Source organism: Xenia sp. Carnegie-2017, unplaced genomic scaffold (assembly GCF_021976095.1).
Source record: "Xenia sp. Carnegie-2017 unplaced genomic scaffold, XeniaSp_v1 HiC_scaffold_24, whole genome shotgun sequence".
Taxonomy (NCBI): domain Eukaryota; kingdom Metazoa; phylum Cnidaria; class Anthozoa; order Malacalcyonacea; family Xeniidae; genus Xenia; species Xenia sp. Carnegie-2017.
In genome coordinates this window covers 17,961,068-17,982,555 of record NW_025813487.1, presented here as the reverse complement: position 1 = coordinate 17,982,555, position 21,488 = coordinate 17,961,068, and the positions used below count along the sequence as shown (strand labels likewise).

The 21,488-nt window shown below is 36.3% G+C and overlaps 1 protein-coding gene and 1 long non-coding RNA gene across 2 annotated transcripts; one reads left to right on the top strand and one right to left on the bottom strand.

Annotated features, from left to right (window-relative positions):
• The first annotated feature begins 1,437 nt into the window (after positions 1–1,437).
• On the top strand, positions 1,438–21,057 carry LOC124450240 (transcription factor 4-like). The gene is made up of 20 exons (XM_047000842.1): positions 1,438–1,705; positions 1,843–1,927; positions 2,263–2,353; positions 2,627–2,700; positions 3,256–3,361; positions 5,535–5,560; positions 6,662–6,725; positions 7,444–7,499; positions 13,609–13,708; positions 15,487–15,620; positions 15,800–15,944; positions 16,164–16,219; positions 17,270–17,464; positions 17,632–17,811; positions 17,875–17,947; positions 18,827–19,013; positions 19,699–19,786; positions 19,866–19,923; positions 20,110–20,301; positions 20,393–21,057. The coding sequence occupies exons 1-20, from the start codon at positions 1,647–1,649 to the stop codon at positions 20,410–20,412; spliced, it is 1,989 nt and encodes a 662-aa protein (XP_046856798.1). The 5' UTR covers positions 1,438–1,646; the 3' UTR covers positions 20,413–21,057.
• Positions 8,028–12,871, bottom strand: LOC124450259. Its single transcript, XR_006949919.1, has 3 exons — positions 12,147–12,871; positions 9,022–9,127; positions 8,028–8,646 (listed from the first exon to the last, which is right to left on the bottom strand). It is a non-coding gene; the product is annotated as an uncharacterized LOC124450259 (long non-coding RNA).
• Positions 21,058–21,488: the final 431 nt, after the last annotated feature.

Below are 21,488 nucleotides of genomic sequence, written 5' to 3'. Positions count from 1 at the left end.
GCAACAGCACAATTTTATCTTTGTTAAAGAGAATGAGCTTTCAATGACTGAATTCGTGAACAATGCATTTTATTGTGTGTCGGAGCACTTTAAACAGCTGAAGCAACCTGAACAACGTCAATTTTCATTGTGGAACGTTCAATGGGAGGTCAATAAAGATATCTTTATTTTATATCCAAAAGTCTGCTACAATTTTCCAGTTGGTCGATATAATTATTTCGATCTGTCCGCTCGTAAAGTCTGTCATCTTCATTTTGACTATCACTGTCGTCAAGAGTTTTGATTAGAAGAATAGTAAAATATGTTATTTTTTTAATATTTTTACGATGTAGAGAGTTCACAGAATTTGTATCTTTATGAACCATTAAACATGCAAATAGTTTTCTCAACTTTACAATACGAGGCCTTTAGAAACCAGAACACAGTGGGTGAAGAGGTACTTAAAAATCTTGCAACGTTTAGCATTGAAACAGAATCATAAATGTATTACGCAGGAGCTGTACGTAATCAAAAGCACGATTTTCTTATTCATGTGAAATTTTATGCATTGTACATTTGTGGGCGTTGTAACATCTCGTTGCTATTGCTCGAGTCGCGAAATTTCGCTGCAAAGCATCCAGTTGATTTTGATAATTTTATACGTCAGAAGTAGACTAAAGGCCATTATGTACATATTTCTCATGGCATCTCTGCGATCATAGAATCCCAGTGCACTAACGATCGATTAAAGTTTAACAATGACCTACTAAAGTTAAGCGAACAAAATGATACTAATATTCAAACATCTTGGAGCGGACTTTGGACAACTTCCCCACAATGTTTGAATAACTTCCTGGAAGGTGGTTTTAAAAACCTTTTTCGTGCCGTTCATTTTTTTTATGTAAATTATGGAAGTCTTGCTATTGTGCTAAAGATTTCATATTCAAAAATGCTAAATACTTTTGCTTTTCAACCAAATATAATCAATGGTTAGATTAAGTTGGACTTTTAAACGGTCTTTTGCATAAATTAAACGTATTAAGCTATCGGTTTGTGCAACCTTTTAGCCAACCTTTCAATCGGAGCTTGCTTTTTCAACGACAGAATATTTGACTTATTTTAATTACATTTTTGTTTTGCAAATATGATGTGTATGCGACACCAAAGCCGCCATTCAATTCATACATTTTAACTTATTCAAATGCCACTCACAAAGATAAACAAAGCTCCTACTAAGTGCACATGAAAAGCTAACAATGCGGACGACAAGGAACCAATCAGCGATCAGTTACTGTTGAATCCATTCATTCAGCATTGTTCATAATTATTCAAATTGGCCTCGATCGAAGCGAAACGGAACAAGCAGCCAATCACAAGCCGTGCGCTTCACCAAATCTCGTGTCTCATTGGTCCATCGTGGCAAAATATGATTGTTGACAATAAAATAAGTTGTCTGAAGATTGCAAATGATCTTTTGAAACTATAAGCTATTTTTGTGAATACAAATCATGTACGAAGGGAACATAATTTCTGGTCTTGTCTCAACCCACGATATGCAATCTGGTAATTTGCAATGAATTGGAAAAGTCGTCAAACATTATCGTCGTCTTGGAAAACGTTACAGAGGAAATCCTGACATAAAATACACCGCTTAACATCGTAAAGTTATGGCCATGACCGACAGACCGACGGATATGTTTGGGGCTTGGGAGCGAGACAACATCGGGTGAGTGTCACAAAAAGATTTGATTCTAGCTATCTTTTGTTTTGAAGGTTTTTACACAGGCAACGTTACTCAAAAGAGCGTTTTTCTTTTCCATGTTTATGTCGACCTACTGATTCGCGTTCAACCTTGTCCAACAGGGACTTCACATCGTTCTTACTTACATCGAAGATGAATCCGTTCGAGAAAGACAAGGAATTGAGTGATTTGCTGGACTTCAGTGCGGTACGTCTACTAAGGGATACATTACCTACCCTATTAAAGAGTCTGAAGACTGTGTTCTATACCTTGATCAATTGATCAAAATCTTTCATTGTCCGCCGATCAGTTGGATTGCTTGTCCGTGACGGCCAACGAGTATTGGCCAAAACGTTGCTACCAAGAACAAAACAGTTTCTTCAGTTTACGTGTATCTTCATAAACAGTATTCATCTTTCGGCTCAGCATCGAGTAGAAAATTCAAAAGATCATTTATCTTAATGTCCGTGAAGAATGAGTTGTTCTGCATGTTGTGCGGTCGCATGCTTGTGTATAAAAGCTTAATTTCTTGTTCACCGTAGATGTTCACTCACCCGAACAGTTCTAAACTCACTTCAAGTCCTGCCGAAAACGGTTTACCAAGTGCTCTTCAAAACCCAAATGCTCGTACAGGTAGTAACGTGTATAAAAATAGTCTGTATTTTGCTATGTTTGTACTGGGATTGAGATTTTAAGAGTGATGAACACCAGTTAGAACCTGTTAGCTTGTTGTTAAGCATGAATATTTTCATTCCGCTCGATCGACTCCTAACTTCCAGAGATTGTAAGTTTTTCAATACTTGAAACGCTGAATTTCGAAGGGGAGCAAAAAGCTGTTGACTCACTCTTGAAATTGGGAGAATCATTTCTTTCATTGATATTCCTATTTTTTGTTGTTATATACAGCAAGTCTCGATGACACAACACGCACGTGGCAAAATAGTCCCACTTTAACTCCTGTTGGAAGCTTCGAAAGTCGGGTAAGTTAAATAGAGAAGGTTATATTGTCTCTTGTTAATGCTCTAAGTACTAAATCTTCCGCACGCGACCCGTTTCCCTTTACAAATGCCTTTCTTTATTCGCTAGTTCCGTTCAACCACGTTTTGTAGACAATAACAACGACAAGTTGTATTTCTTCCTAAAGTTTATGCTCTAGTACGCTTTGTTGCACTTTTTAAACTCTGTATAATTGTCAAACGTATTTTTCAATGGATAAATATGGCAAAGTATACTTTTGTGACGATCGCGGTGGCGTTTGAGATCTTAATGCTAAATTTTTTGCATGTTTCCCTACATGGACAACTCACTTTATACATGTTTACAAATAGTTTGCAAGACGAATAACTTCCAATGTGTATGTAAAAATTTAGTAGATTTATCACTGAAGATGCCAGAGGCTTACTATTGCACAAAAATGGGTACGAATGAATTTAGGTTTGGCAGTGAACCAGATACATAGTTGGATCAGATTCCTATCGCTTCCATTTTCAAGCTGAGGGAAGCTTTCATGACTTACTCGCTTATTATTATTGCAGGGTTTTGGTTCAGAGAATACACTAGATCCTTTGGAAGATGATACCGACTATATTTCACGAAAAAGTTCTTATCCATTCACAAATTCTACGTCAATTGGCAGTGCAGGTACACTTTGTCAACAAGTATGTTTGTTTCGTACAATGAATATATCTAGAGATTTTCATAAAACGTCTTTATTGTAAGCTTATAAAGACACCAAATTATCTTCAAAGAACATTAAAGGTTGAAGCCTACTCTATAGCTACTAGCGATTGTCAAAACGTTCATTGTCCACACGTCGCTATAATCCTTTGAAATATGGATGTTAAAACACGATAACACACGGGGAATATAGCGGATTTGTAAATTTAGTTTTCTGTGAATTTCTTTAATTCCCGTGTCCTCTATATCTTGAGGTATGTAACACTGATATGTTAATCTTATAAACGGTATATAGCTGACACTGAAACTTCCATATGCGTTTCTATGTACACATTGCACAACTTTACGCATGAGTTGAAATCTTATGAAATAATATGGTGGCTAGTACGACATTTTATCTTTTGGTGAATTTAACCATTGTTATGTTGTGGAAGTCATTTTTTCATTTTTGATTTTCGCTTTGATGCTTTTTTTGCCGTCCGCTTTGTTGTTCTGTCACATTGTTTGATGATTGTTTGATGATCATTGCTCGCATAAAATATACCTTTAAATTTCTTTTTGCGTTTCTGTCGTTTCGTTATTTGGCTTGTGTGGCAAATTGTCTATACTTTATTTCCGATGAATCTTGGAATTTTTTCCAATAGAATTGGTCAGTCGAGAGCGCCCGGCACGTATAGCAATATTAGGTGCAAGCACTTCAAAGACGGCAGTTGGTTGCTTCATCACAAAACACTTGCTAGGGCTGGCTTAATCTTGAAATGAATCAGAAACTAAACGGCAGTTGTGTTTTTAAATTGAGTCTGGGTCATTTTATTTAAGTAATACATTGCAAACAGGCGAAACAACCTGTTTTATGGAGCTATATCAGCTGTGCTTCCCGGCAGATGGCTAGAAATTTTTCGAAGTCACCAGTTGGAGAATTTACCCGGCTGTTTTGTGCATCTAGAGAAGCAAAACTTCTAATAAGCCTAGTCAATAATTCATATAGGAATTCTTCTAAGATAGTTGTCGAAAGATCCGTACGAGTGAATATGGATTGTTTCGAAGCTCATACAAAGATTCAAGGAAGCTTTTTGGCTTTTGAGAAAGGGGTTTAACATTTAGGTTTTCGAAAGATTATCGTGAACACGTTAAAAAATTAATGAAAGAAAAGACATCTGCTCTGCAGCAGCGTATTTCTTATCAAGCCCAAGATAAGTGCTTTGGGACATTTTTACTGAACAGGTGAATAAAGGAGCTATGTCTGCTGTTGAGAAAGGGATGCGAAAGACTTCAACATTTTGCTTTTCGCTTGTTCTAGCAGAAATCTTTCAAGCGAGGTGTTTTAACGAACTTTTTCATCTCCTATCGGTCTGCGTTTGGTTATGTAAATTGTTTCTACAAATTTGCATATGATTGCTTTCATAAGCAGACTACCGCGTCGTCCTACACTCTGTCCTTCATAAACGGTAATGCGAAAAATTTTTTGCAAAACACGGAAGACACTTTCACGGGTGAAGGAAATTAATTGGAAACGTCATTTAAGATGTATTTAAAGTTCTATGTTGCAAACTTTGATAATTTCTTTCACGAAGTCGGAGAAAATTTTGCATGAATTTAATTTGTAACTTGAGACAAAACCTCAATTGCTCTCAAACTCAAGCCGATCACTTGAAAAATATGCGCTTTTAGCGTCTTTTATGGTCACGTATCACACTCCTATGTTTTTGTCAAGGCATTCAACGCAACTTATTTATTGTTCGCAAGAGTTTCTAGTTTTTATGACGTCTCGCGTCTGTACATCTCTAAAATACCTAATTATTTAATGTCAATGAGAAAAATACACGCAGCTGCTGTCCTTTGATAAAGCTGTCTTTCGTACCGACGGCAGGTCTTATATGGAAAAATGTTGCTTTGAGGCATTTTTTTGCAAATCATAGACGCTTCTCGTGAGCAGGTGTTGACAGCAGCGAATCGTGTTGTCAAATAACTAACTTTACGCGTAAATGTCGTCATGTGGCTTTCGTGCGTGCTTGATATGTGTATGAAATTTCTTCGACCTTTGGTTATGATATTTTGTGTTCTTGCCAGCCAAGATTATTTTCCCTTTAAATTGGCGGGGAAAAAATTTTTCAACGAATATTTTTTTGCTTTGCAGGTTTTGGCGAACCATCCAACGCGACCGTAAGTAATTTTCTTTCGAGCCATTTGATTGGCTAATCAATGAATACATATGCTCCAGTTATAGAGATGAGAGGACATCTCTGTCAACTTAACCTCACGGCAAACATTTAACTCAGTCACCTCATTGAAATTTTGAAACTTTACTACATGTTAATGGATCTAGTGGACGAAACGATTGTCGAAAATTGCATAAAAATTTCCAAGATAGACTTGTACAAAGAGCTGCGAGTGTAGATGTTATGTTCTTCCAACACTTTGTGAGTGAATATTGCTTTCGTCGTAAGTTGTAGGAACTAAGAATGATTTGGAAAATATTCACACCTGTTGTTGTCGCTCGAAAACACGTATGAATTTTAATGATGTGCGACTTTCGGAGAACATTGGTCAGTTTCTAGAGCTCGTTGTTTTGTACTTCGTCATTTGTTCGGGTAACGTTGGGACACTATAGATCAATAGGGGATATACTTCAATTCGGTTCGTGGATGATACTTCAAATTGTAATAAAAAATTTTAATGCAAAGGTGATAATGGATCAGGTTTTTGTTGGTCTTATCCTTTGACGTCAACTTCAAGACGTTTTTGTAAAGGAAAATGATATGTAATGTCGAGAGTCGCTTAAATGGCAAAAATTTTTTGCTGTCAAAGAAATACGATGAATGTTTTGCTTTCTCTATCATTTCGAAATCATTACTTCAGTAAAATTGACCCCAACTGCATGTCTTGTTGTTGCCATAGACAATAAGTCGTACAGTCGAATAATATGTTTAAGAATTTTCTATTAACTATGGTCAACAGCTACGACTGAAACGTGTTACTCGTACAAGTCATTGTAACGATCTCACAACAGAAGTATAAAATGGACCGTAAATACAAATACTTGAGCAATGTTCAGAAACATTTCTTATCTATTCTTAAAACGAACGAGATAAAATTAATTTGAGAGAATGAAATTAAGTTTGCTGCATGAGTGAACTGTGCATTATTTACGATTAATATCCGTTCATTTATGGCTTGTCATCGTTTTAACGACGCAGATTGAGTAATTAAGGTTTTGATGAACATAAAATGTTTCTGATGTTGAGAATTCTGCTTTATTTACAGCCCGGCCTCCCTCCACCGTTGCACAGTGAACATGACGTCACATTGAGTACCAGTCCTTCTGAATGTAAGTACATGCTCTTTGATTGGTGTGCGACTTTGGACCAATCTCGAACTTAAATCTCCGCAACTTCTTTGTCTTTTTATTTCGCCACAGTTTACTCTGCTGATTATATAATGTGTTGGTGTTGAATAATTTTAACGTTTCATATGCAAACAAAAAATGGATGGTTGTTAGCTTCTTGTGTTTATTGTTTTGAGAACGAAATTCTCATGCAGCGAAGATTAAATCTGAGATTATAGGATTTTGTTTTATAATTATTCACAGATAATGTCACTAATGCTTCCTTCAATAAAGTCTGTTTTTTCTTAAGTGCATTTCTTGATTGCTTTTTATTATTATAAATGGCAAAAAGAAAAAAAGTCCATTAATTTAAATTATCATCAATTTTTTAAATATAATCTCAATAATATTGGTTGAATCTTTAAGCGTTTATATTTATTCAGAGAATTGCTGAATAACTTTGCATTCATAAATACGTGAGTGAATTATTTCTTGTCTTGCTGTTTTCTGACCTTAGCATTCACCAATCTTTTCGCATTTGTACATCAAACAGCCGTACCCATTGTGCTGTTTTATTTGTAGCCTGCGTGCAGACCGCTGCCTTTATCAGTCTGCCTTACTCATTATAGAAGATGAGAGGCAAATTGTACTCCAAGAGAATGTTTGTCCACCTTTGTCCAATATATGCCCAATGTAAGAAATTTACCATCTTATTTCCTAGGGCGAAGAAAGAAATATAAGAATTCAAACAAACACGACGGAGCGCTAATTCCTACGGTGCGTGATTTCATGTAATTTTCTTCATCAAACCAACGTGTAAATGTTATTTTGACGAACGTAGTTATGTCGACTTTAGCTTATGACATGATATATCATTCCTCAAAACAAAGTTGACAATTCCCGAGCTTCAAAACAGCGAGTTGAAGTTGGGGTTCCTAGATCTCTTAGATAGGACATCGAAGCATATAATGAACTCGAAAACATCCATGAAAATTATATAAAGATTTAAACTCATTCGAACACAACCACAACTGTAGTTGCAGTTACAGCAAATTTGCCAATTTGAAAACAATATTCACGAACTTGACCTTTAATCCCTGTTTCCATTTTTGCGAAATGCTATGTTTTTGAAGTGATCAAAAATCGAAATTTGAGCATCCATAAGGGATCCCACGTCTTGATGACAGTCTGAGCGTCTTACTTAAAAAATTATCAAATATATGATGCTGTTAGCGTGGGGAGGGGAGGATTAAAGGTATTACCCCCTACCTACCTACAGTTGCTATTTTCCAAAGGTCAGTTCAATTTGCCTTTAAGGTTTATGACTTTAATATGTTAATAATCAGTTTTAAGTACACCGCGTTTCTTCGCTAATCCATTAAAGAACGGATTCTGTCTTGTTCGTATTTGAAACTATTTAACGATAACCTTTACATATCCTCATGTCAATGGTACCATCACGTCATTGCAATATTCGCACAATATCTGGGAAATCTCATCTATCCCTTCTCTATCCATAGTTATCACTTAAGTTCCTTCGCAACTTAACTTCATATTGGATACGTTGATGTCGTAAGGAACGTCTCTATAGATATCTACATCGCCATGATTTGTCATTCTTTTGTGTACATTATAATGCATGTTACACTACGTTCATACAATCTAAGTAATTTTGGGCTAATTTCTGACATTGTTTGATTTCCCGAGTACATTCTGCATCCGTTAAAGGTTGCATTTTAATAATGCTACGAGTGGAAAGACCGCCGTGGCTGTGTGACAAAATTAAAAAAGTTCAAATGAGATTAAAATCCTCACAAGCTGGGCGAACTCCATCTTATCCAATGTCGCTTTAGAAGATATTTGTGCATGTTAGATTTGACGGATTTTTTCATCGCTTTCTGATCACGTTCAATTGTTACGTTTTCTAGAAAGGAAATTTTAAAATGTTTTTCATCGGTAGCCAGGCGATTTTCTTGATTTCTAATTGATCGTGTTAATTGCCCGCCATATGGCTCAACGTTTCGTTGTATGAGACTTTCACACAATTCAACACGAGCCCCCTTAATGCTTCTGCTACAAGATTATGTCACTGTCACAAGGCTAAACGTAGCTGAAGTCATCTGTTTGTGAAATGTCACAACTGTGTTAACGAAAGGCTGTGTAATGCAGATACGAGTGGTAGTTTTCATAATTTCTCTTTAAGTTTAGAAATTGTCACGAGTCATGGGCATTATTTCAATTATTTGTCGGTGTCATGAAAAGGTTTTCAATACATCCTTCGTCATTCTAAAATTTCTACCTCTCAAACTTAAATATGGTGTATTTTCAACTCTTTTCTTGTATTCCATATCTTTTTCTCTTTCTAAATCTTTCGTTTCATAAAGATTGTTCACCCACCATCCAATCTACAAAACAATAAGTTGAAAAAGATTGCTTGACTTCTTCGACACGGCAGTGAAAAATTTTACGAAGAAGTGTGAAATAGTGTTACAAACAGTACTTGGTTTTGTACATTAGGATTTGCAAAATGCTCTTTGAAAATCGCTGATCATTGAGAAATTATTTAACACATTTGAATCAACAAATATAAAATTGATGGATAATCTAATAACGCAAAGTTCCTTGCTTTGTTGTCACTCAGACATAATAAGATTTGAAAATCCTCACATATTTTAACAAATACCGCCAGTCAACAGCTTCTATGGGAAACTAATTTAAGAAGGCTATTTGGCCTGTTTCGCTTTGTGATGATAGGGATGATCGTTTGTATATGCCGCATGGCGGTCATCTCAGGTATCATCTTTGTTGGTGGACTGTCAATGCTTGTTTTCCTCGATTGCTAGAGGTGGCCCACCCGGCACGAATCTTTCTCGATTCTTTTTGCATCCTATTAAGTGATTTGGTGAATTGAGATAACATGAGTCGTTCAAAGTACATACTGGGTCGGCTTTTTAACCAAAGTTTGAATTTCAAAAGAACGCGATGTGGGGGTCTTCAAAGAAATGAAACAAACCCTCGAGATTGAGAGGTTGTCGCTTGGTCTAACTCTGACAAGTCGCTTTCCTTTGAATTTTTTTCATTTTACATTGTGCAGCACATTTCAATCGTTTCGCATTCCAAACAAATTGATTAAATCACCCTTGCAACATTGGATGTATTTCTTCCTTTTTTGATGGTGGATATTTATAACTTTTTTTCATGCCGTATTTCATAAATTTGCGTTTAAGGCAAGAGAGATTTATGTCAAAACGTAACATCCGCTGCGAACTCTTTTTTTCTTCATAGTAAACTTGTATGTTATGATTGTGATGTCAGTTGGTGCAGATAAATGTCTAAAATCAGACTCTTTGTTGTTGTGGAAATGCTGAGCTAAGTTCAAGTTATTGTTGCAGTGCTAATTTATTTTTTACGATAAGTGGATCGTGTTTGCCGTTAGATGTTTGACCTCTGCTTCATTTAGAATTTTGATTCTCTCTTTCGACTTGTGCGTTGTCAATTTTGTAGGAACTTAACGTAACCATGCGCGCACACACCAAACGACTCGCGCATCCAAAGAGATCAAATTATTTCTTAGGGATGCAGGTTTCATGACCCTTGACTTTAAGGACAGTAGTTATGTGAATTTTCCAGACCGATAACAAGTGAGCAGTCTAATTAAAACAAGTTGTGGAGATAAACATTTATATTAGACTTGACAAAATATGCAAAATAAAAAATGCAAACTGCGCTGTGGGTCCTCGCCTCTTGCATAACGAAAATATCCCAAGACGCGAGAACTTCGATGTCGATGTGAGAGACCCAATTTCTGGCATTGCAGGATACGAAAGCGATGATTTCGTTTATACTGAGCCTAACTGATGTGTAAGTTCTTACATCAAGCTTTCATACACCTTGTGAAAATTACGTTTTAGAAAATGCTTTTCGTGCAAATGGAGCGTATAGCAACCACTCCATGTAGATATGCGAACTTCATACTTGGTTGCAAAGTTTTGGCTTCAGGCCTGTAGACGTAAGCGTTTATTGCATTAATTGTGGACACCACTCGCGGTGCGCCTGTCATTGCGCAGCGTTGACGGAAAGCTGATAAACGCGTTGATAACTACGCGGCGTCAGTTTTCATTGGCAACATCCACTACTTACTGGAAGGTTGCGAGACGTGTATAGAAATCCTGATCGTTTTATCATTATACTCCTGCTGTTTCAGGCTGGCTGTTTGGAAGCGCCATTGAGCATTTGTAAGTAATTTGTTTATGAGTCGTATTTGTATACTATGATAACCATTGTTTCTTCCTACGGCGGTGCTGTGCAAGTTAAACAATCAAAATTTTCGATCGACATTGTTTCGTGCACATTGGCTTATCATCTTTGCCATACATCAATATAATTCAAACACTCTCCGTGGTTATCATAAAAACGTGCAGTTCTGAATTATTGTATTATTCTATCATAAGTATCCAATGTAAACACGAACTATTTCCAATCCAAATGAACAGAGTGAATATAAGCTTTAAATGAACGTGATGGTATGCGTATTTGTGTAAAGATGATAAACTGAATTTTTTCACCAATTTGATTTTGTTCAACAGTGACTACGCATAGTCACTCCTAAACTTCGAAAGAGCGGACATGAATCATGAAGGCACACGTGTTCATTTGAATAAAATGCGCACAATAATATTACCGGCTTATAAAGCTTGTTACATTGAAGAGTTTTGGTAAACATTCAAAAGGCTTAACTGCCTCATCTTTTAACACAATAAAGGTTCCAGCGCAATATAAAGATGTCAGATGTGTTTGATTTTATAAGAACACTTGACAGCCATTTGCGCGTTGTTACAACACGAAACAGATGGATTTATCCAACAGACACGATGTTGGCACTTCCTTTAAGACATCATGCTTGTATTTAAGTGTAAATGAGCGATGCTGGAGAAATTTACATCTAAGGAGTTCGCCATTATTTACCAAACATCGCGCTAACAAGCTCAATCATGACTAAGATTGTTTTGACTGTTTTATTTTTTCACACGTCTGTATATGTTGTTCATCTTCGGATGTACACGTTGCAATAGACAGCCGTTTATCCTTAGTATGGTCTGCTTCGTTCTCTTTAGTATTTATAGCTATATTGGTAGACAATGCGCAGCAAATGATATCGTCTAAGCTAGCACCTGCAGAAATGTTGTGACATGATATTAAATATATTATGATAGAATGAATTATGTAACACAAACTTATAGGGACAATATCGTTGCTGTGTCGCCTAAAGATCTTGTATGTTGCGTATTACAACAAAACTGATGGAGCAATCGTACATTCACTTTTGCAAATCAACTTTAAACATTTCCACTCATTTTTCAGTATTGGATTATACCTTAGGTAATTCACTGCCCTTAATGCACTCTTTTGATAAACTACTCTTACCTTTTCCTCTCACTTAACAAACGTACGTTAAAGTCAAAGTCTTTTCGTTTCAAATAGTTCTTGTGTATAGCAATTTTAACGACGCAACAAGGCTCACTGGATCAGATGTGGAAGACATCATCAAATATTAACCCATCTTATAACTTCAATACTCTTCGAAGCTTCCCATATTTTCCATTATCGTTATACTTTGTATGTTAGCCATGCAGATATCAACCACAAGATGCGAATTGAAACCTTCTTCTCGTCGAATCTTTGAACAGACTATTTAATGGCTTTGATAGTCTCATCTTATCCTCATTAGATTGTTAAAAAGGAGTTGACTTAGTGACGCCAATGGACGAGGCGCTTACCATCAAAACATAGTATTTCGCCATTAATAGACGTAAAAATCTCATGTTATCCTTACTACCAGAGTTGATTATAGAAAAATCACAGCTTGTTAAACGCGACCAAATGAAGGTTGCCTTCAATGTCGACATCGTATTAATACGAAACCGAAAGATGCTTGTCTACCAGCTGTAGACGCATACATCTGTGTTTTGTGAATCGAGTGTGGCTCAAAATCAGGGAACCAGATGGCTTTATGAGCATTGAAGTATTGCGCACTGCACCCCGCTTTGATTACTCCATAAACATAGACATCTGTTCAGAGCTGAGAGATTGAAAATTACAGCTGTACTTTTGAGCACGTTAAGAAAGAAAATTTGCAGACCCTTGCGGACAGACATAGTACATACATGGCCTCGCCTGCATGTCAAAACACGTTTGCGCAGACCGTCTTGAGAATATCTCGATTTAGTCATCTTGAGAGCTGTAATCTTTCTCCATGTAAAAATCCAGTGCCGTCAAGACGGTTTAAAATTAGCATTTCCTCCGTGTTATTTGCATGGCATTGTACTATAAGTTGGTTGATTGTTTTTGCTATGGTAGTTTGTCCTTACACGTTATGCTTATACATATACTTATATACTGTTTTTTTATCTTAAAATATTTGAAAAGTCGTTCACTTTTTGTATGTTCAGAGCAATGCAAAGAAATAGAAAAATTTTGTAAATACAAGTAGCTAATGGCGCTGTAATTTTTTCTAATTTATTCTCATATTTCGTGATCGTTCTGTTTGTGTACAATTTTGACACGTTTAACTTTCTGTTTACGAAGCAACAATGCACATTTTAAGGCATTTTTTTGAATATGTGTGTAGCTATTTTGTCTTCCGCTACTTGTTGAAAGGTCGCTAATAAAGTAACTGTAATCATAAGGCTAATGCTCTTATCGTAGCATAACTCATCTATTCAAAGACTTAAATGTAATCTTTCATTCATCGCCGCGGTTTTTCTTTCTTTAGGCAATAAAGTGAAACTTTAGAATTTTTATTTCCGTAATTCTGTTGATTCTATAGAGGTATACCGCTCTTGTAACATTAATTCGGTACGCGTAATGTATAATTTTCTTTTCAAAGGTTTATTCACCTGGGGCAGACGATATGATGGCTCAAGGTCCCGGAGAAACTTCTCAATATCCGAGTAAACACCCTCTATATTCGGATATCTACTATGGAGGTAAGATTCACCACGATATTTAATGAAATCAATTCCTAGCTCCTGTCAGCATTTTAAAGTCAGTTTGTGCACGACTATCAATACTATTCTAAAAGGTCCACATTATTTGTATATTTTTATATTTGATATACACCGCGCTTCCTTCTATAGCGCATACTTCAGAATTACAGAGTAATTTTAAGTGCATTGGAAACAAAACAAATATTAAGATAAATTCCTATTTAGTTCACGATAAATCCTCTCTAAAGATTATCGTTCTATCATCCTAGTGATAAATCCTATACACGGATTACTGTAATCATTAATGTGTGAGATTACTTTTCCTGTTCATTCGAGTTTTGATGCTCATTTCACAATATGACGATGTGTTTTCCTTCGTAATTTTCGTTGGCTTTTTTTCATTAACCTATCTATCATTTGCCGACTTCGGACATTGGTTGCTATTGCTGTGTTGCATAGCAACAATGATATTAAATATGTTCAGCTTAGCCGGGTTTATTTATATCGGAAATAACCAAATACTTGTGACTTTGAAATCTGTATGTTGGATTTGAGCCCATGTTTCAGAAAATCAAAAAAGAAAAAATTCAACCCAATACGCGAAAACTTGTTGCGCATACTCCGTATGACCCGTATGACGTCTTTTTTTGTTTTTTTTTCGTGTTCCCAGCTGCTGAACAAATATTACGGCGACTCAATCTCCAAGTCCGTAGTTTTCATTGACGATTGTAGTGTTTAGCAACACATTAGCAGTGTTTACCAAACAGAATATTTTACCGTTGATAATCCATTTAAGTTCTTCAAATACCTTGAGATGTGTTTACGTAGATGGCAAGATTTTGATTATTATAAATAGCTCAGATGTTGCATACCACACAACAAGATATTAAATGACTCAGATCAGTCAAGGAAGACAAGACATTACTCCAAATTACCAAATATGTCAATGAAATTGCTTTCGTATGTTCAAAACAATTTCAGTTAATGTCTACTTAAATGTCATTCCGAAAAATGAAACCACTTGAAATCAAACGCCACTGATGAAATGCGCACTCGAAATGAATGTTTTTTTGTAGTTTGCATTAAATGGGCGTCTTCAACCATCGCTTGATGTATTTGTGTCTCAAGTATTAAATTTTTTTGTACATATATGAGTCAACATATTTGAAGATATAGCTCCATATTTTCCGACATATTTTTTCATGTTGTTTATGTGAAATTCAAATTATTTACAATCCGATAGACGTTTTCACATCTCGGCGATGTGTTTACATATTTGCCACTTTCATTGAAATAACTTTTGCCTTTCATATTCTCATGCCATAACAAACGTGTAATCATCACCATTGATTTCGACGTGGGAAATATTTTTAAGGAATGTGGGCTCAACCCTTATACCACTTCCCATGTCGCGTTCATCCCACATTTTTTATTGAAATTAATCCAAACATTATTTGTAGCTCTTTACTACCTTAGTAACACACTCGTGACACTAGTGTGGAAAAATTAGCAAACTTAAGCACGTCTTCCTTCATCCAAAATAACAACAGACAAAAACTATGTACTTTAATGATAAGATTTACACCACTAATGACCTTCGTGTATTGGCACAACATATACACCTCTAGGTTTGTTTGTCAATAAAGTTTTGTTGACATTGGTAACGCTCAATAGGTATTATGGTCAACTTGATAGTTAATGTATGTATTTCCATCGTCCATGCTTGCTGCAGCTTGCTTCATTTACAATGACGTATCTTTTAAATTTTCCTTCTTTAGCTGATCATGCTTCAACTGATACTTGGCCGCATCACGGCAGCCTGGGTGCAGCATCTACAAGTTATAACCCGACTGGCGTGCTAGCACCCCCGTACGGTCTATACAGCCATCACGGACCTCATCATGAACCAATTGTATGTATGACTGAAGCGAGTGTGTTGTTTAATTGATATGTTTTGGAAAATGGAAATGCATTTCAAGCTAGTGGCATGCCTTTTCCTTTTCAACATTTTAAACCCACGCTCCGTTAAAGAGTGGCTGTCATTTGAATGTTAGATGACCAGAGAGGCAACAGATTGCTTTTTTTGTGTAGACATACATGAATCGGGAAGCTTACGAAAGAATGACAGCGTTGCCACCTATGTCATCTTTTCATCAAGACGCTCTTCAGAACCAGCGGTTTCATCACACGTCACCAGTCTCCTCGGCCATAACAAGTAGCGATCCATCAGTTTTGGGTAGGTTGACTACAAGGCATGAAGGTCATGCCTCTAGTTGTTTTTAACATTCTCCTCTTTCGTCAATGATGTTAACTAGATTTAATAATAGGACTCCATTATGTGGTCCCCACTTCCAGAACCATTCATCCCCCCCAGATCCATTCATCCCCCCAGCATTCTCTTCCCCCCCCCTCCAACATAATTTCTAGCAAGGTTATTATTTGTAATGTTTTGTAGCTCAAGCAAGTCGAAGTGCATCTGGCTCGCAAGCGATTGGAAAGGCTTTGGCATCTGTAAGTTTGTTTTTTTTTGAGATTTGCATTTAATAATCACGCGGTTAAGTGCAACTTTCTTTACATTTTGTGGAGATTTACATTTAATAATCACGTTGTTAAGTGCAACTTTCTTTACATTTTGTGGAGATTTACATTTAATAATCACGCTGTTAAGTGAAACTTTCTTTACATTTTGTGGAGATTTACATTTAATAATCACGCTGTTAAGTGCAACTTTCTTTACATTTTGTGGAGATTTACATTTAATAATCACGCTGTTAAGTGAAACTTTCTTTACATTTTGTGGAGATTTACATTTAATAATCACGCTGTTAAGTGAAACTTTCTCTTTTGTGGAGATTTACATTTAATAATCACGCTGTTAAGTGAAACTTTCTTTACATTTTGTGGAGATTTACATTTAATAATCACGCTGTTAAGTGAAACTTTCTTTACATTTTGTGGAGATTTACATTTAATAATCACGCTGTTAAGTGAAACTTTCTACATTTTGTGGAGATTTACATTTAATAATCACGCTGTTAAGTGAAACTTTCTTTACATTTTGTGGAGATTTACATTTAATAATCACGCTGTTAAGTGAAACTTTCTACATTTTGTGGAGATTTACATTTAATAATCACGCTGTTAAGTGCAACTTTCTACATTTTGTGGAGATTTACATTTAATAATCACGCTGTTAAGTGAAACTTTCACATTTTGTGGAGATTTACATTTAATAATCACGCTGTTAAGTGCAACTTTACATTTTGTGGAGATTTACATTTAATAATCACGCTGTTAAGTGAAACTTTCTCTACATTTTGTGGAGATTTACATTTAATAATCACGCTGTTAAGTGCAACTTTCTCTACATTTTGTGGAGATTTACATTTAATAATCACGCTGTTAAGTGAAACTTTCTACAGATTTACATTTAATAATCACGCTGTTAAGTGAGAGATTTACATTTAATAATCACGCTGTTAAGTGCAACTTTCTCTACATTTTGTGGAGATTTACATTTAACAATCACGCTGTTAAGTGCAACTTTCTCTACATTTTCAGATTTACTCAGATTCTACAACAAACTACTCCTCCAACCCTCCAACTCCAATCGCTTCTCCTCCTCCTTTGACGAGTATCAATGACCGTCCCTTGTCTGCTGGATCCTCTAGCTCAGCACCAGGGTCATGGCCCCGTCCCAATTTCCAGGCGATGCCCTCACCCCCCGGTCCATACGAAAGCCACTTGCACTCGCTGGTATGTAGTTTAGTGAAATCATTGGGACTTTTACTGTTTATAGCATACACGAGTATAATAGTTTTAGTGGTAACATTGATCTTTAAAAATTGAACAAAATTTTTTAATCAGATAAATGTCTCATCTGACTTCCTTTGATCATGTTATCATTTTGTCGTCTTATTCAGCAGAGCCGTATGGAAGAACGGCTTGATGACGCGATCTATGTGCTGCGCAACCATGCCGAAGGTCAGTTTCCTCGAGAGTTTCATGGATCGATGGGTGCACCAGTTGGAATGCCAGGCTACCCAGCTGGCTCGGTACCAAGCTCCTTATCTGTCAATACGTCAACAAGCGCTGATTCTGCCGTAAGACATCAACTGATGATCTTCTTTAATTCAACTTTACTATATTTCATTTATTATTTTTAGTCAAATAATGCAGAGGATCGCCGAGGTAATGCAGCCTTTTCGTCAAGTAGAAATTCAAGAGTATCCGAATCAGGTACACAACAATCTCAAGGAAATATAGTAAATTAATGGCGAAATAATGTCGACATTTTCTCTCACCTATAAATTATAAACCATCGTGGAGACTATTTACAATGACAAAAGCCTAACTTGATCACAGTATAGAAACAAACAGTAGTCTCATTCTTTTGAATTTTTTTTGTGTAGCGCTTATCTTCTTAAGCGTGTGGTTCGCATAGTGGCAGCCAGTTAATTGCATTTTCTGACCAATAGGAGCGGTGATGTGGCAAACCGCAGCCAGTAATCTGATTTAATATACAGTACATATATATATCCTGTACTGTGAATAATTTTTCTGTATTATTTTTCTTATATGAAGTATTGATACGTAGATAGTGAGCAGTGTAGATGTTAACTTGAACTGGCTTCTAGTGGATTTTTACTCAATAAAACAAATATCGAATATTCAGATGTAGACATCTCGTTTTCTATAAATATCTAAAATAAAGGACGTGAGTTTCGGGGCAAAGTATAGTTTTACCATGCACGCAAATTTTGTCGGATAAGCCTAAACCCTCCCCCTGCCCGTTCTTAACTTTGCAACTATATAAATCAGGTGGAAGTCTAAACTCATCAGACCAAATCTAGTAAAAAAAACTTGCATTTATGGCTACACTGACAGACGAAGTGATATGTTCTTATTTCAAAAGCATCGTCAGACAATTTGGGTTTGTCTCAAAACTCATGTTTCTGATCTTGAATATGAAGAAATGTCTATATTGGGAATTCGTCTTATTTCGTATTTTCCAACGTTGTCTGTTTGTCCTGGTCATTTTAGATTTCTAAAAATGGCGTTAGTTAAACGTGAAGTCAAAAATCACATTCACCATTGAAATAATATTTAAATGTTTAGGTTCGAAAAGTACGAAAAAGGCAGTTGTGTCTCCGGGCAATACAGTGACGTCAGCAGACCGTGCTCTAGAAAACGGTAGCGAAGGGAGTGGGGACGAAGATGGGATTAACTCGGAGGAAGTTGGAAATCCTGGAGGAAAACCAGGGCGGGAAACTGAAAGACGATATGCGAACAACGCCAGAGAAAGGTTAGTATGATTGAATGTATTTTTACCTTGGTGTGTTTACGAGAGTAAGCTTTGGAATTTTTAATAGTTGTGGGGTGTTTCTCGCTCATGATGTAGTCACACACAACAATAGTTTTGTTATGAAACTACTTATTTTTGCTGTTTTAATTGGGCTTTCTTATTTTAACTGCATAATGTCAGAATGAAAGGTCGTATGATTGATTTGAACAATTTGTACACGTGTAAAAATCTGGCATTGATTATCGTAAACGTTCAAGCAAGAACCTAAATTTGTTGTTGTTTTTACAAACCAAATATTGTGGATATTTGAACACCCAGAGTCCCATAACTCCCCGGGCTCCCATAACTCCCTCTAAGTAAATCGATGGAAAGATTCCAGGTTGTTAACTTCCATTATGGAGAAGAATGGGGGCTTTCTATCATTGCGGGAGTGATATGGAAAACAAATATGTTTCAGTGACATTATTTGCTTTAAAAGTTTTATGAACATTCGTCGCAATTACAAAATATGATACTCTGACCGTCTTTCCTTGATAACTATATGTTTTTGAAAAATTCCGACTCCTCTCCATTGTAACTTTAAGCACCACACACTCTATGCTGTCTGGCATAAAACTCTGGAGTACAATGAAATATTGAGAGTTTTGTTAAGTCCCAGTGAAAACCAGTCATATTCTAAACCTAGATTACGAGTCCGTGACATCAATGAGGCATTCAAAGAACTAGGAAGAATGTGTCAAATGCATTTGCAAAGTGATAAACCCCAGACGAAGGTATGCGAATGAATTGTTTTGTTGATATTCTCGCCAACTTTCTTGATTTCTTTAAACTATGAACTGATTCTCTTTGCAGCTCGTTGTACTACATCAAGCTGTTTCGGTCATCACCAGTCTAGAAGCTCAAGTCAGAGGTATGTAGAATATCATAGTTATCTTTACATGTTTGTAAAGGGTTCAAACCAAAAAGCTAACCTGATAGTTATCTTTCTTATTCACAAGTTTAGATCTATAGGAAGTTTTTAAAATGTTAAACTTTGCCATAGAAGACATGATTTGTGAAGAGCTCACTAGTTTTTTCTTACTTTTTTCATTCGCAGAACGAAACCTCAACCCTAAAGCTGCATGTCTAAAAAGACGCGAAGAAGAGAAGGTCGAAGAAGAATTACCAGAAAAACGACTCGCTCCAAACGATTTAGATAAAGCATACGGTCCTTTAGGTATATCACCAGCAGGTGGTCCCATGCGCACGGGTGGTAACAGACCACGAAGGGGGAGAAGATCATCGAGAGGTATAGCTAAGGATTAACAGGAACATATGGGATCATTTTTCATCTACGACTGTCATATATGAATCATCGACGTATTTTATACTTTATTTAGGCGGATGTGACGATATCTGATAGGAAGTTCATTACCATTACAGAAAAAGCAGAAGAACTAGCACTATAAACATACCAATTGCTTGTATTATACGTGTTTGGGAGATCTTAGACGAGACAGCCTAATTATTCATACTTCGCTCACAAATGAGTAAAGCACAGATGTTGTGAAGTGAAGGATAAAATGACAAAGCATGGTTAAAGAATCCGATGGCCAATTATGTTCCACATAAATGGACTTACAAAGACACTGTGTTTGTGATGAGAGTGAAAATTTCACGTACTTTCCTGACTGGCTATTTACGAATCCAAATGGTTAATGAAATATGGCTACGGACCTTGTTTGTTGTTACATATTAGTCATGCATGCAGCCTACGTCGTTGTTCGAATCTTGAAATGGATGACTGTCATACAAACCTCTCTGTCATAGTCTGTCTGTTTTCGTGTCATATCATCAGCTCGGAGTGATCGCAAGAAGTGCTTTTGTAAAATGAAAATAAAACTGATGCCTCCAGGCGCAAAACGTAAACATGTGCAATGACAATTTTTGTCTTTTGTGCTTTTTTATCCATGCTGCGATCAATGCCTGTAAATAAACTTTTAAATATATATATCATGCTTTGTAATAAAGTTCCCCCACCTGAAGTGGTTTTCAACAGAGAAAATCCTACAGTCACAATATTTCTCCATTCCTGTCAGAAAATCAATGGCATTATAATAGATTGGGTAGAGAATTTTCACATATAACTATAAAAGTTGATTATATACTATAGACCAGACTGTATTATCAATGGTAGTATTGCTTTCCTTTCAATATCTAAACAGCCCGGGCTATTTTGAAACTTCTGTGTTATTTCACGTAATAATCCATCGTTTTTTACCGATTAAAAATCTTCAACGAGTTTCGTTTTTTTTTCTCGAGCTCCGTTCTCTAGGTTTGTGTTTTGCGCTATTGTTGGCGCGTGTTTTGAAAAAAACGTGTTAATTTACCACCAGGCACCAGTTCTTTGTTAGCTGCAACATGGACGGTGGCCGAACATTCATTTGCTCGTTAAAATTTGTCTTTGTATTCTACTTGTGCTAAAGTTGTGTTGTT

Excerpts from the sequence above, each read along its gene's own strand:
- LOC124450240 (XM_047000842.1), top strand. The coding sequence starts at position 1,647 with ATGGCCATGACCGACAGACCGACGGATATGTTTGGGGCTTGGGAGCGA. Across the intron at positions 15,945-16,163 it reads TAGCGATCCATCAGTTTTGG|CTCAAGCAAGTCGAAGTGCA; the intron begins GTAGGTTGACTA and ends AATGTTTTGTAG. Across the intron at positions 16,220-17,269 it reads TTGGAAAGGCTTTGGCATCT|ATTTACTCAGATTCTACAAC; the intron begins GTAAGTTTGTTT and ends CTACATTTTCAG.